We start from the raw sequence: 16,255 nt of genomic DNA on the forward strand, positions 1-16,255 counted from the left end.
AGGCACCCACATTACCTGCCTCTCACAAAACACAAGAACTTCCTTCTCTACTTCTCAGTCCCTCAGAAGTCTCTTCATCTTGCGCGTATCAGAGAAGATATAGAAAGGTGCAGCTGATGTCACAAAACTTCTTGCAGCTCTTTCCTGGTTTTCTAGTGCTTTTCACAAGTATATCTACTAGTCTGGTCTATATATTCATGGCACTTTATTTTCTGCTCTCCTCCTCTCTTGAACTTCTCCTCTTCCCTTTTTTCCAGCTTGTCCCTTATTCGAATTTCTCATGGTGATCAGTATCACAGAAACAAAAAAATATCCATGCATAGTTTTAAACAAGTTTAATTACAAATTTTTCCTTGGAGATAAATTGGGATGTTAAACTGAGACTAAAGTTTCAAAATATAGACAATATTAATGAGGTATTTTGTTTAGCGCGGATTGCAAAGGAAAAGGATTGTGTAAGGAATCACAAGAGCAGCAGCCAATCAAGTTTTAATTCCATAAGGAGAATGCTGACAAAAGCGAAATCAACACCAATTACAAAACACAAAAACAGAATCGTTTCATCTCCTGCTTCTCCTTCTCCCTTTTCTTCACTTTCTCCTTCTTTATGAATATTTGGCACTAAAAAAAAAGTAAAAACATGGCCTTGCCAAGAATCAATGCCTCAAACTCAAAAAGAAGAGAATAAATCCACAGCAAGAATACACATGTAGAGGCTCATTCTTACAACAAACTCAAAACACAAAGAACAGTTTAACGATTCACGCAAAAAACTAAAACTAAATAGAGAAAGCTTTTTCATTACAAGGGTTAACCTGACCCTTTTCCATCGATTGCATACACTTTTGGGTTGATTTTCAGGAACCTACTTCCTTTCATCTGGCCTAGATTAGTTAATCGTCCTGTTCACTTATATACATACTACAAAATAACAAGATAAAGAGGCAGATTTAAGACCTATTAGCCAAGATTTAGACAGACCAAGTATTTATACTTGCACCTCTCTTACCCTCATTGTTAAGAAAAAGCATGGAACATGGAGATATATCTTGATTTCAAGAGACTTCCCTTGAACATATGGTACGTAGGTTCAGTTGCAAGGGGCTAAATTCTTCACCAAAATTGAAAGTACCATGAAGGTCAAAAGATAAATTATGAGCACTCCTAAAGAAGAGTGAGAGAAGTGACCCTGAGCCCACCACCAGAAATGGATTTGACTATTTGAATTTTCAACTACACGTGCTTCAAAGTCTGCATACTAGGAGCTCTTGATTCAAATAAATAATAACCTTAATTCCATAAGAACCAATAAGAAAGCCCACAAAAACCTCCCAGAATTTAGACAAGCATGAGGTGGTTCATCTAAGGAAGAAGAAAACTACAGTCTATCATTGTATTTGTCAATTGGGTCTAGCTTGAGGAGAAATTATTACCCTCCCCACCCATTTTCTCTTCATGAGCTGTTTATTGATTGGGACTCTTCATGAGCTAATTGTTGATTGGGGCTGTCAAGGTGGGTGCATGGCAAGCATAATTTTATATAGGAAAAGCAAAGATTATTGTTCCAAACAAATACAACACGAGAGAACTCGATGACAAGGTTCACGACATCATGTAAATGGTTATCATCAAAATATAACAAGAAAAGAAATATACTGTGTACATAGGTGACCAAACACAATTAATGTAAAACCTAAGTCACAACACGAGGACATGGGACATGGAGAACATGGAAATGCGAGTGTCTAACATGGGACACGTCGACCCCAAAAAGAGAACATGGAAGATAATTTTATAATATATATTCAAAAAAATTATGCATATTAAAATTATACAAATTACAAATACACAAATGAAATATAGACAGATGCAATTTGCTAAGAAAAGAGAACATTTACAAAACACTTGGAATCCATTCAAATCTCTATTTCACCCTTTACCTGCACAATGGGAGACCATAAAACATCTTTCCGTACAACTAAAAGTGAGAAAATAGCAATGATAAACGTTTTTTTAGAGTTGAACAGGTACGACACATCTACAACACATGTTGGAAATGTGTCCTAGCATGTCATGTGTCCAACGCACAGGATATGGACACAACACCCCCTGGGGCCGTGTCCTGTTATTAAGTGTAAAAATAAACAAAAACACAAAATGTTTATCATGGATGCTATCCAGAGTTCAAATGGCAGAATGAACCAGAGAAACAAATGGAGAATCTATTGTCAACTGCTAAAAAAATAATAGTTGTGAAAACAAACAAGGTCAAGAGATTTACCTTGTGTACAAGTTGTCGAATAGATTCTAACAAGATCTGCAATCCCAATGTAGCCATGACTGAAGCAAAAACCAGAATTCCCTGTATATAGAGCACTTTATCGATGTGATCAATGCTTATAAAATAATTCATATTGTAAATACTTTCTGCAATACAAACTGTATCAACTGATAAAGAGAACATAAAAAAATTTATCACATTTATATAAAGTGAATACCAACATCTAATTCTCACAAATTTGCATGATTGTTTTCATTATATTTCCAAATATTATGCATCCATACATGGAAGGACTAATTCTAGTGAAGTCTCGACTCTAAATGAACCTCTCTGGAGTTTCCAAATGTCAGGACCACAGAAGAACCATATCAATAAATCAAGACACCAAAAGCTGACTTTCAACTAGAGTTAAACCCAAATTACTCGCTTGTTGCCAAGAAACCTTACACCAAAGCACAATGCAGAAGCCATTGGAAGCATGGGCATGGGTATGATTCATAAGCAGGAGAGGCACCCTGACCAATTCTTAGCAATAGAGAAATCAACAGAAGCCTGAACTCTTTAAAAGAAATCAACAATGTTGATATTTTCACAAATATACACACATGAGAGAGAGCGAGAGTGCAAATTGGAATACAAACAATGTTCATTGTTCAAGAATCAAGATTCCATACATAAATTAGAATGTCTAAATAATCACCCACATACATGCCAACATGCCAATAATGAATAACACCAACCACATACATGCCAACATGCCAATAATGAATAACACCATAAGTGTGTGTGTGTGGCGCATCTCAGCGTTACTCTATGCATGGCATCTCGATCACAATGGTTTGGCAATACACATCATTGACATCTCAGTTATATATATATATGGCATTGGTATCTCTGCTCTTCATAGTTATGGCATCATTGTACCATAGTTGTTTAGCTTCACAATTACTTAATATCTCAGTTTTATCTCAGAGCAGTCCTTGATATCATAGTATGGTTGGAGTCTCGTTCCTCTATTTTATGTATAGCCCTTGGCATTACAGTCATGCACAACATCACATGTATCATATGTACAGCAGTAGTGACATCTCAGTCCAATGATATGTACAGAAGTAGTGACATCTCAGTCCAATGATATGTACAGCAGTAGTAACACCTCAGTTCAGCAATATGTTCAGCAGTATTAGCACAGTGATATGTATGGCAGTCTTAGACCTCAGTTTGGTTATTTGTACATCTGTTATAGTATTTATATGTTGTAACACTAATATCAATATGGCGAATCATTAATGACAATGTTTGAATCTTGTTCACAAACGAAGTTGTGAACAAGCCTTGTATATGCTCCGGGAAGCTTGATGGTATTTGTACCTCTCTGTTGAACTTTCAATGACAATCTAATAGAAGAAGAAGAATAATTTGGAAGGGTTTTCCCCGTTGTGGGGTTTTGCCCTGGTCTCCGACCAATCCTGATGTCTCTATGTGTTCTTGCTTTTCTTCAATTGTCCCTGATGTCTCTATGTGTTCTTGTTTTTCTTCTATTGTTCCTTTATGTTCCACTGCATTGTTGTTGATATTGTTCTTTCTACATAATTGCATATGATTTAATGATGTTATAATGTTATAATGTTATGGGGTGATCTCAATATGTAAATGATGAAACATATAATGATGCAATTATCTAAAGCAAAGAAGATACAGGTGGAGAGTTGTTCGGGAATTCATTGAGGAAGGTCATATCAGAGAAGATGGACTGGGGGTCTATATCTAGGGGAAAGGAGTGGTGTTTAGAGAAAAGAGTATCCCAGTGGGTTTTGGGGGAGGGGAAGGGCCGCACAAAGTTCACATCTCTTCCATGAGGGTGAACCCTCACTTCTTGCGGGGAAGGAAATGTTAGTTATTGCAGAGGCGAGGGAAAGGTGGGGAGTCGTTTGTAAAGGTGACGCAGAGGTCCTTGTGGATAGTTTTGCATTCCTCGTCAAACCACCAAATGGGGCAGGAGCTACGGTTGGGTGTATGGATTTGTTGTCCGATGGAAATGGGGTAGGAATCAAGGGCCGCCTCCCCCAAGGCCCAAGGGAAAGTCTCATGCTTGTCTGTGGCTGTGTCCAGTGACATGAAGTGGGAGAGGAAGGGAAGCAACTCCTCAAGGCAGGTGGTGTAGGACTTCTCCACAGCAAGCCATTTTTAAAGTCTTCATATTCTTCAGACTTACCATGCTAATTGTTGTATTATCATAATTCAAGATAATTACATATCTATTAAACTTAAGGTTTATGTGAACAATAGTTAGAAAATGTCTTTAACAAATTTAAAAGTTCAAGAGGCAGGCATCCACATAAATATGAAATAGTAATCACAATTATGTTCTTCTCCAGCTCAAATTTCAATTAGCATCCTGCAATAGTGAGGCTGTAAATATGTTAAGAATGAAGGGCATTGGAACAGCCATCAAAACAACAAAACATATTGCAAGCAAGAAAGGTTTGAACAATCACTGCAATTACAGTAGAGGTGAAATGGAAAATAAAAGCTGAAGAAAGGAGGAAAAAAAATGTCAGGACTCAGAAGTGATAAACAGAGGGAACTCACCAATGGCTGCATGCGTTTCTTCCCAATGGGATAAAGGTAAGGATTTGATGACTGCATCTTAAATGCAGTGAACCAAAGAATAAAGCCTGACAAAAGATCCAGAAGCGAGTCTAGAGTTGAAGCAATTATGGCTAATGAGCCACTCTTTATTGATGCATATACTTTCGCAGTGAAAAGGATAATGTTTGCTATGTTAGACAACCGAATTGCAATTGTCTCACTTCTTGCAACCTCTTCACGCTCTTCCTGCAAGAATTCGTGCAAACACATTTCCTTTCAATCTATAAACAATCCATTGGAGAAGGAAGGCCCACAGTTACACAGTGCACTAATTTGTTTACGTAAAATCGCATAACAGTAGATATAACGACCAAACCTTGGATAAGCCAGGAAGATAACCGCGCTCAGCAACTGTATCCATTTCTGTGAATCCCTCAAGCATCTCTTCCTGCTGTTGATAATATTCAGCCACCCCATCACCGCTACTAGCACCTGCATATCCACAAAGACACAACTAAGTAACTAATTGGGACACATACTGCAAAAGCAAAAATGTATGCTAGCATGTGTCCCATAACCAAATACACAAGAAATCTCTGCAGATCACTTTTAACAAGTCATGGCCACCAAGCCATAGAAAACAATATCAAGGTAAAAATAGCATGGTTTACCAGTATACCTAACTTTCTTTCTTCAGAAAGCTGTTCCCCTAAATCATAATTTAGTCAGGCACCTACCAAAGATGAGAGCATGGGATGCTTCAAAATTGTCAGCTTCACTCAAATTACTCTGAAATGATCATTTGCAGTTTGCATGAGAATTAAAGCACCCCAGTTAGACCCAGTCATTTTAAGTAATATTCCCTAGTTAGGTACAGGCCTATGTGCCAGTATAGTGCTCCGATGGCATTGACAACGAAAAAGAAAGAGCGTAGCTTTTATAGAAGAAAAATTCATTTGTTAATGAACTGTCTGTGACAGAAGAATGCAACAGCTTAACGGATATTTTTTCAATAAAAAACTATTTATATACTAAATAAAATAACACCGAGGTCCCAAATAGTGCATTGTGAAACGGGTTGGAACTACCAAGGTACAATACTGAACACCGGAGAAATTGCGGGAAGAAATTTTTCATACTTCCAGTACATTGCTATCTGAACCACAAGCTGAACACTACGTTGGGAAGGTATGCTCTGTATGCAATGCAATGCTTCAACAAGGACCAAAAACATGATAGCTCAATTCCTAACTGCTCATCACAAATCAAATACAGCTTCAATTCTGAAACTTATCAAAGGACCTTATGCTTCAATATCCATTAGATAGTCGGGGTTCCTGGCAGACACAAGACTTTTATTTTGATATATATAAAGAGGATTTGTAAGAGGAACGAAAATTCTCTTCTAAGCTCCTTTCTTTTTGGAGTTTTCCCCAAGAAACTTTCCAAATTCCAAGCTATATTCTTCTACTTCAGTTTTCTCAGTCATTCCCCATGTCCAACTGAATTTGCAACTTCGAGTCTTCAACACCACTACACTCCGTGGAGTAATTCACAAGACAAGGTTGCATTCAAAGTCTTTGGCTTTTTTTATCCATCACTGTTCAATATGCAATAGATTGCCTAGTGCTTGACTAATAACGACACGTGGAATTAATAAACCGTTATTATTAATTCTGACGAAATAACCCTATAAACATGCATTACATATGCAGAGTGTAATGCTTACCATACCCCTTGTATTATTAAACCAATTCCAGAATTATTAATACATAGTAATTCTATATATATTATTAAAATATTTTGAATCATGATGATTACGCTGGTCATTTGTATAAACTCCACATGAATTTTCAATATTTTATAAGCTGCCCATTGTTTTTTATTCTTAATTCCAGTGGAGAATATAAAATTTTCTTCATTTAGCAAGCATAGAAGATAATAGAAAAAGATTCCTATCTTGTTAATTGGGTTTATCTTGGGTGAAATGGTTATTATCTTCCTCATTCAAGTTTAAATTCAAATTTATAGTAGTATTAGTATTCACATTTTGTCAATTGGGATTATCTTGGGCGGTTGGGTGGAATGGTTGTTATATTCTCCACTTAGGTTCAAATTCTGGCTAATAACGTGATGAGTTATAATGTCTTGATAAATATTTTTGTCATGGCTTAGCGTTTATGAATATTGTTGAATTGGCTTCGAGCCTTGTGAACTCTTAAGTGAGTATATGTGTGGGTTGGCCTAGTACCAACAACTTCACTCTAACCCTGGGCTGAGAGGGAGGCTGTTTTTTTCCTCAGGAAAAAAATGACTTCAAACCTTATGAAATCTTAAGTGAGTATATCTGTGGGCTGGCCTGGTACTGGCAAACTCACTGTAACCCTGGGCTGAAAGGCAAGCTGATTTCTTATGGAAAAAAAATAATTTTGAGCCTTATGAAACTTTAAGTAAGTATATTTGAAATTTTAAGTGAGTATATTTGTGGACTAACCTGGTAACATTTCATCAATAAAATGATGTTTATGAAACAGTTCATAAAAACATAGTACAATACTCCACAGCCAAAAGATATTTCCAAATTCCAATGTCACCACAGTCTAAGTTCTCTGTCATCTAAATACTCAACCTAAATTCAGAAGCAATACCATCATGAGACTCGGCCAAAAAGACTTGTTCCATAAGAAGTGTAAGCCCTGCTTTAGAAAGAGAATCAGCGCTAGTAACGCTGCCCATTTATTCGTGTAGGGTCAAGATAGCATCCTCAAAGTGCATATCAGACCCAGGATTAAACGGAGATGTGCTAGTTTATCACTAAAATGGCTACTGCAACGCACCCACGCTACTCATTTTATTTAGTAGTAGCAAAGCTTCATTATAGTCTGCAAAATTATCAAAAAAATCCTCTCACACATACCTATGGGTTATGCACGTTACTAACCCCATATAGATAACCCTGTATATGCATATGGATTATTTATATAATATTGGATAACTAATGTGCAGAAAAATGGCATAAGCAATACCGTCATGAGACTCGGCCAGAAAGACTTGTCCCACAAGAAGTGTAAGCCCTGCTCTAGACAGAGAATCAGCCCTAGTAACGCTGCCCATTTATTCGTGTAGAGTCAAGATATGCATCCTCAAAGTGCATATCAGACCCAGGATTAAATGGACATGTGCTAGTTTCTCACTAAAACGGCTACTGCAACCCACCAACGACACCATTTTATATAGTAGTAGCAAAGCTTCATTATAGTCTGCAAAACTATCAAAAAAATCCTCTCTCGCACATATCTATGGGTTATGCACGTTACTAACCCCATATAGATAAACCTGTATATGCATATGGATTATTTATATAATATTGGCTAACCAATGTGCAGAAAAATGACATGGGTCGATATGTATCAGACTAGTACTTGTGTGCATGATTCTATTCTGTGACAAATTCTTTAAAAAAACGCATATCTCCAAAAAAATCATTAAGTGGTCTGGCCCTGTAATAATATTGGTTAACCAATATGCAGAAAAAATGGCATGGGTCGATATGTATCAGACTAGGACTTTTGTGCATGATTCTATTCTGTGACAAATTCTTAAAAAACGCAAAACTCCAAAAAAATCGTGAAGTCATCTAGGCCTGGGTAAATTTGACCAATCGCGGATTCAATGACAGATGTTATGAGATTTAGAGAACAGACCGAGCACACTGAAGCAATCATGAAGGCCGCGTTGTTGAGACCTTTCCTCCCTTTCAAACCTGGAAATCCTATTGAAACTCAAACGCCATGCATTCTCCTCGCTTGTCTCGGCCTTCTCAGCATTCGAAAGCAGGATCTCGGTCCCATCTTCTGACAGAGCAGACGTCAGAGGTTCCGCCATTGTAATTTTTGGGGATTGAGGCGGAGAAGCAGTGATCCCTGAGCTTCAGAAAACGTATGTGTAGAGAATCATCGACATTATTAAAGATGTTGGGTAGTTGACAGCATTGTCTAAGCAAGAAGAGCTGACAGATGTAACCACATGATGGTAGTGGGTATGTTGGTAGAAATGGGATTTAGTCCCTATCAGTAGGTTTCTCTTCAAAAGTCCTGTGAAATGGGAGAGGTCTGGCATGTAAACAGCCGGGCTACCAGCCCACAAAACTCCAAGTTAGGTGCGATTCGTTCTGTTTCCCACTTCAAGCTTTGAAGGGAGTTCACTGCAGTGGACATTCTAGTGAATTTGTCCCTTTTACCATTCGAGGTTGGAATATCCGCGTCTATTGATTGCAATTTATTTGTCCATTTGTTCAAGAAAAACAAAAAACAAGGAGGCGATCCATAGGTCAAAGTAAAACAATTGGTTGGAATAAGGTATGGATATATTAAGTTATAAATATATTATGACTTATTATGACTTATGTGTTAATGGAGGTATTTAAAAAAAATGTAATATGTATATTATTTTATTATTATTATTATTCTGGTCATAGATTAGATGTGATGGTATGAAGATGATTTTTTTTATGAGGATGTGGTGTATATCTTTTTTAACTTTATCTGAAATGGTTTCTTGAAGTTTTGGAAAACAAATTTTTAACATGCGATGCACTGTTTTTTAATATTATTATTTAGAATTATATATATATAGAATATTGAGAATGATTGCAGTGGTTAATGTACATTGAATTCAGATTTGGCTTTTTAAGTTTTATGAGAAGAAAATGTTTGGATTTTTTTAATAATTTGTTTTTTTAGGTTTTATAAGAAGAAATAATTTTTTTTTTTCCTTTTTGGTTTTCTAGGTTTTATGAGAAGGAAGGAAATGTTTGGATTTTTTTAATAATTTTATTTTTATATTTGAAAAATGTTGAGATTAGTATTACAAGATTATCATAATTTTGATAAGCGATAAAAGTTAAAAATTTTAGATTTGTTATATATTGTGATTTAATATGGATGACTTCAGAATATTTTAAGAGAAAATGATTTTCATATTCAATCATTTTAATGTTATAAAAACTAGCAATTGTTCATAAAAAGTGCAAAGGAACACAGAAGGAATATGTCAACTAAGCAATACACAATCAAGTGTAAACTAACAAGAAACCAAAATATGAAAGGACATGGCCATTAACATGTTGAATACTAGCTTTCTTTTGAAGAATATATAAATTAAATTTTTCCAACAACGGTGGATTAAAAAAAAGGCTAGTAAAAATGTAATTAGCATACTCACTAGTGAAGAGAAGAATACAATAGTCAAACTTCAAAGCAAAAGAAAATGGCAAATGTAAATATCATACTCACTAGTGAAGAGAAGAATACAACATTCAAACTTCAAAGCAAAAGAAAATGGCAAAAAGTCAATGTATAGAGCTATTACATTTAGATTGGTGTTGATGAAATGTTTAAGGTTGATGCTATTTATATTTGTGAGATTTTCTATATAGCTGACTACATAAATCTTATTATATAGCATTGAGAATTCCTTTATATAGATAAGAGAAAATTACATTGAGAGTGATTAGTGAGAATCCTTATTCAATTTTCCCATTCTTTGCCCTAATTTATTTTCTCAAAGCAATGGTTTGTAAACTCTGTTGCATCTTTTTCTCATGTTTGAAGTCACTTGATGGATCTTCTTCTCCCAAATAACTAAGTAAATAAAGCAACTCCATATTTAATATTTATATTTTTTTAGGAAATGTATTAAACCTATCTCTCACAAATATATTTGGTAATTTCTTCTCCCAAATAACTAAATAAACCAGCATAGATCCATCTTAAATACGGATCTAACATGAGCCGAGAGGGATCCAATTTCTTCACGTGCAATTTTTTTTATGAGCGGACATTATTTACATGTTTTGTATAGTTTTTTTTAGATTTTTTAAATTTTTTATTTTGGCTGACATAAGCAAAATTTCAACTTTTATGGTGGATGGACAGCATTACACGTCATACTGGGTTGTAGAATGAGCCTCTCGACTCAATAAAGCAACTCCATATTTAATTTTTATATTTTTTTAGGAAATATATTCAACCTATCTTTCACAAATATATCTGGCAAGAACAAACAATCTTCTAAAAAAAACATTATCACTACAAGAAGACATAATGTAGCTAAGTAGGATAAGATTCTCCACCTCCACAACACAAATTACAAATCTATGGATAACTTGGATAATGTGTTCATCAACATCTAAGATGGCGGCCATAACTTGGTGACTTGTATCTTCAATTCCATCAACAGGTTGGTATGTCTCTAGATAATGGCAATGAGTGTATGCAACAACTCTCCTGTGGAAATATTCACATTTTTCATGTATATGGTGTGGGAAATGGGCATTAAATTTGGGTCCTTCATCTTAGTGTTTTTGTCTTCTTGTTATATTAAAAGAAAGAATTTGTCATGCTCTGTAGGGAATTTTACTCATTTTTTTAACCAAGATATGGTCATCTCCTAGTCTCTAGATATGCAATGATTAAAAAAGGGCAATGTTTTCAAATTCTACATTTTATTTCATATATAAACATTTGTATATGTTCCATTGATGGAGGTGATTCCAACAGATTTATTATTTTCCTTTTTATATCTCTATGGAGGGTTTTTCATCTTTATTAAAAGGCCACATGACGCAGATTTAGTCCCCAAAGGAGAAGACTCTCATTCCATCTTGACACAGTGAACCAAAAATTTGAAAAGAAATATAAAAATTCAACTTTATGGAACAATAAACATTCACATTAAACCATTATTGAGTGCGTCAGATTTGGGGAGCAAGTGTAGAACCTATCAAAGTTTGCAAGTAGGTATGAATCCACCCTATTTTTAATGACAATTGCAATAACATGTCATTCAAATTGTAGAATTTTAGGAGTAGTTTCTATCAGATTGCTTCAATGCTTATTTTTGTCTACATGGCTGAGCTGAAACAACCAAAGCCATATCAAGGTACCTGTTACTGACTCTAAGGATGTATCAACTAATCCCCTCAAAAACTCTTGAGAAAAATGAGATTAAACATGAATTTTCAAGTATGTTAAAATTTCAGCACACCTCTCCAGCTAAAAACTACTCTATCAACAATTTGTCTTCTTTTGTTCAATCTTATTATTTTAAAAACGTTTGTCCTTATAATTGTCAAGTGCAATGAGCCTGCTTTTGGAGCTCTTACATTTCAAAATGTAAAAATGGGCGTCTTAGAAGATTCCACATCTTGGGTTTTCCAATAGTCTCATCCAAATTTTATTCACAGCTTAGGCTTCGATGTGTATCTAACTTAATGATGCATATATAGAATATGTATATATATATATAGATATATATATATATATATATATATATATATTTATAAATAATGCAACTAACAATCTAGGGCCTGAAATTTATAAATTTTTATCCCAGACAAACTATATGGTGTATTGATGATTATTTTTTCTATTTTATATCTAAAATATAAGTATTTTTACAAATTCCTTGTGTTCTTTGTTGGTCATAACTTTCTGCATCCCAGGTATCAATAAATATTACTCAAAATATCTCTAACATAATCTCATGATAGCATCTTATTTTTGAAATAGATTTCAATCGGTCAATCCAAGGTTTGAGATGCCCGGGCCAATACACACCATATAGTTGAGTTTGAAATCTTTGTCAAATTTACCATAAATTCCAGATCAATTTCAACTTTCAAGTTCCATTAACATCACAAAATTAAATATTTGAGTAGTTTTACATCTTCCTAAAGGCATTAAATGTTATATGGAAGTGAATAAATATGAAGTTACAAGTATTACCTATAAGATATTACACTAAATATTATAATTTATAAATAGTATACCTATATAAAGAAAGTTTTGGCATTCTTGTCTATTAATTTAGATTAAGAAAATCATAAAATAGTCTAACACAATTTACATTTTTATAAATAGTATACCTATATAAAGAAAGTTTTGGCATTCTTGTCTATTAATTTAGATTAAGCAAATCATAAAATAGTCTAACACAATTTACATTTTTAAGTTTTTCTAGATACATTTTGAGACCATTTTTCTCCAAAAGTTGGTTAAAAGTTTAAAAGAATTAATAGAATTGTAAATTTCAATATTAATATTAATTGGAGCCGACCTAAGATCAGATTTGCAGTTCACTCACACTGAATCGCCAGATTCCAATAATGGTTGTTGGAATAACATGGAGCAGTTAGACTTGTCCTCATAAAATCTATTTAACGAGTTTCTCCAAGATGAAAGAAAATAGGCAAAACATCATGTAGGCTCTTCTGTTAAATGTTATGGTCTAAATCCCCAACTTTGATTTACTGACGTTTTAAAGGGAACCCTCCATATTGCTAAATAAATAAGAGGTAAATGTTACGCGGGTAAGTTGTATCTCAAACTAAGGGTAGAGTGAAACATATTTGCACCGTGATGAACAACCATGCACATTGAGAGAAAGATCATTTTATATAATGCCTCGTGCAGGGAATAACAAGCATTCTCTTATTACAATTAATGGTTATATTATAGATTTATTCCAGCTCTGTCAGGACTCTTTTAATACAGAACAGCCAGAAGCTTGAAGGAGTTAGATATGATCGCCTGCAATAGCTTCACTAGTAAGCCCTTTTCACTTTCCACGGGTTCCATCTTCTCCTTTGACAATTTTCTATTATCTAGGCAAATCCAACAATAAACTTTCATTTTCTCTTTCACTATTTCATAAATTCAAGAGGCTACTTGAATGATTTGCTGCATAACCGATCCCTTAAGTTTTCATTTTTGTAATTATTTTGTCTTTCATATAATCTTATGATAAATTATACCTCTAACTTTTCACAGGTTTTTGAACATTCAATTAAATTTCCATGAGGATTGAGGACAATAACATGCATTTTGTGATATAAATTTGCAGGACAAATTGGGTAATCTATGCCCTACATAGTGAACTCTCTTCTACGAAGGAAAGGGGTTAAGAGCGTGAACCTTGTATGGAACCACCTTCCTTGCTTGGATGTATATGGTTTCTACCAACAAAGTTGCGATGAATGTCGTGAATAGAGCCATCAACACCAAAATCACAAACACTTATCATTCGGGACCTGAAAATAATAGCCAAATCGAGTTAAATAAAATATGTTCAATACATTTCATTTGAATTTAACATTTTTATGAAATCTGAGTTTTACCTTCCTATCTCTTCCAATGTTGAGGACAATCAACTCGACCAATCCTTTGGTGTTCATCAAGAACCCCATCGTCATTGCTTCATGACAAGGAACTTTGCGCGCAATTGCAACAAAAAATGTATCCAAAATATTCCTAGCCCATGAAGTCACAATTACCAAAATGAGCAGACTCCAAGTGGGCCTTCCATGGATCATTGCCACATTAGTCTTTAAACGACTGAAGGAAAAATACAATGGAAGTAGCAAGGAATTTCAATAAGCATCCCTGCGAAAGGGCCATCTTTGGGAATTGTGAATCCAAACACAAAATCTCTGAAGATTAAGTGAATCCCAATTACATTTGTTGCAAAATCAGTTGTTAGTACTCCTGCCAGAGTAATGCAATCAAATGTCTAGCATAACTATTCATTTTCAGCGTTTTCAGGTGAACATTGGGCAATCTAGGCCATTACTAACTTCACCACCACTATCATGAAAGCCACAAATCCGATGCCTCTTAACGGACTCTTGTCTGTATCTGAAAAGCAACCATATCGTTGACAACATCTGCAGCCATGGCCAACTGTCCTATATTGGTGGTGAGAATCTTATCCTAACAAGCATCAGGAATGCGGGAATGCAATGATAGACAACGACACACCCATGAAGACCAAGAATTGTCTACAGAAAACACCCTTAGAAATTGTTTCTCTAAGAACATAAGCAACCTCGATCCCAGCTACAAAGGGTAAGCTAATTCCGTAATTCCAGCTACTGCAATTGTAAATCTTTCCTTCTAGTTGTCTTAATGGCTGGTAAATTGTGCCCCAAAAACTCATGCCAACACAACTCAGAAATGGTCGTTGAATCAAGAAAAAAGAAAACTATATTGGTGATACCAAACATTGATTTGAAGGTCGGTGTGGAGGTCCATAGACGAGGTGCTAGTGGAGCTATCAGTGAGGATATGTGTAGAGTTGTGAGGGCAGTAATGGCTCTGGAAGACCGAATAACTGCGCGTGAAACCCTTTCCAGGTGTCAAATATTTATTCAATGGAGGAGGACGAAAATGGGGTTTTGGGATTGGCTGGGTTGAATAGTGTTTGCCCAACCCAAGCCCACAGAGGGAACACCTTCGGTGTAACTAGGTTAGATTCATCTTAACTTGGATCTATCAAGTACTAAGAGGGATCAAATCTCTAGAGGTACAAACCTCTTTTAAGTGCAAAACTTATGAAAAATTCTCACCTTGAGAGATTTGAAGTGCTTAATGCTAAGCTCGTCGGAATGTTTTTTTTCAATATATCATTTTTTAATTATAAAGTATAATATTTGAATATTTCATATGTGAATATTTCATTCTTATTAATATATTTGGCATAGTCTAACTTATAGATGAAATAGACGTCTACTTGGGTAGCTTAATTAACAATGGTCGTGGAAATGAAGTCTCAATGAACTGGAAGTCTTGGGTTCAAATCTTGTGTTATCCCCACGATCAAGATGAGAAGTTGGACATGATGAAGACGTAGTCCTACCAAGCTTACAAAAAAAAAAGAGATGAAATAGTATTTTTCACCAGAATCTGGCGATACAATTTCAAGCAATAATTTGATATAGATGAAATAGTCTTTTTCACTGGAATCTGGCCATACAATTTCAAGCAATAATGTGATTCATCTGAGAAGTTTAAAAAGAGAATAAAAACATGGTGAAAAAAATGGAATAATGTGATAAAGAGTATATTACAACCCAGTATGGGGAAGATGTGTAAGTGTAATATAAGAAAATATGTATGTTAACATTTTTTATCATCTTTCTCGTGCGTTTAAAATTATAATATTTTTAATTTAATATTCTTAATATAATATTTTTATAATTTACAAGTGTGTTAGTGACATATATAATGTTTATTATAATAAAATAATTTTTAACCTAAGGTTAGGGTTAAAGTACTATGAGTTTGATTTACAGTGATGATAATAATATATTTCATAATATTTTATTTTATAGTTTCTACCTACCTACAGTTAATATAATTCTATATATATAATAGTTTTTAATATGATTTATATTTATTGGTTAGAGTTAAAGCATGAGACACAAAATAATATATTTTTTAATATAATATTTTATAATTTACAATTATCTTATGGTTAATCTCATTTTATATAAAATATGTATTATAATATATAATTATACCTGTAAATTAGGGTTAAAGCACT

At 34.5% G+C, this 16,255-nt stretch overlaps 1 protein-coding gene across 1 annotated transcript in view; it reads right to left on the bottom strand.

Annotated features, from left to right (window-relative positions):
• Nucleotides 1-9,122, bottom strand: part of MTP11 (Cation efflux family protein) — a 102,633-nt gene extending 93,511 nt beyond the window's left edge. The window contains exons 1-4 of the mRNA XM_089424424.1: nucleotides 8,578-9,122; nucleotides 5,250-5,365; nucleotides 4,874-5,119; nucleotides 2,282-2,362 (exon numbers count right to left, since the gene is read on the bottom strand). Coding sequence (XP_089280550.1) covers nucleotides 2,282-2,362; nucleotides 4,874-5,119; nucleotides 5,250-5,365; nucleotides 8,578-8,758 — 624 coding nt within the window. The 5' untranslated portion in view covers nucleotides 8,759-9,122. The remainder of the gene's footprint in view (nucleotides 1-2,281; nucleotides 2,363-4,873; nucleotides 5,120-5,249; nucleotides 5,366-8,577) is intronic.
• Nucleotides 9,123-16,255: the final 7,133 nt, after the last annotated feature.

This window comes from Pinus tabuliformis, chromosome 4_2, assembly GCF_031772625.1.
Source record: "Pinus tabuliformis cultivar Carrire ecotype Pingquan chromosome 4_2, CPIR1, whole genome shotgun sequence".
Taxonomy (NCBI): domain Eukaryota; kingdom Viridiplantae; phylum Streptophyta; class Pinopsida; order Pinales; family Pinaceae; genus Pinus; species Pinus tabuliformis.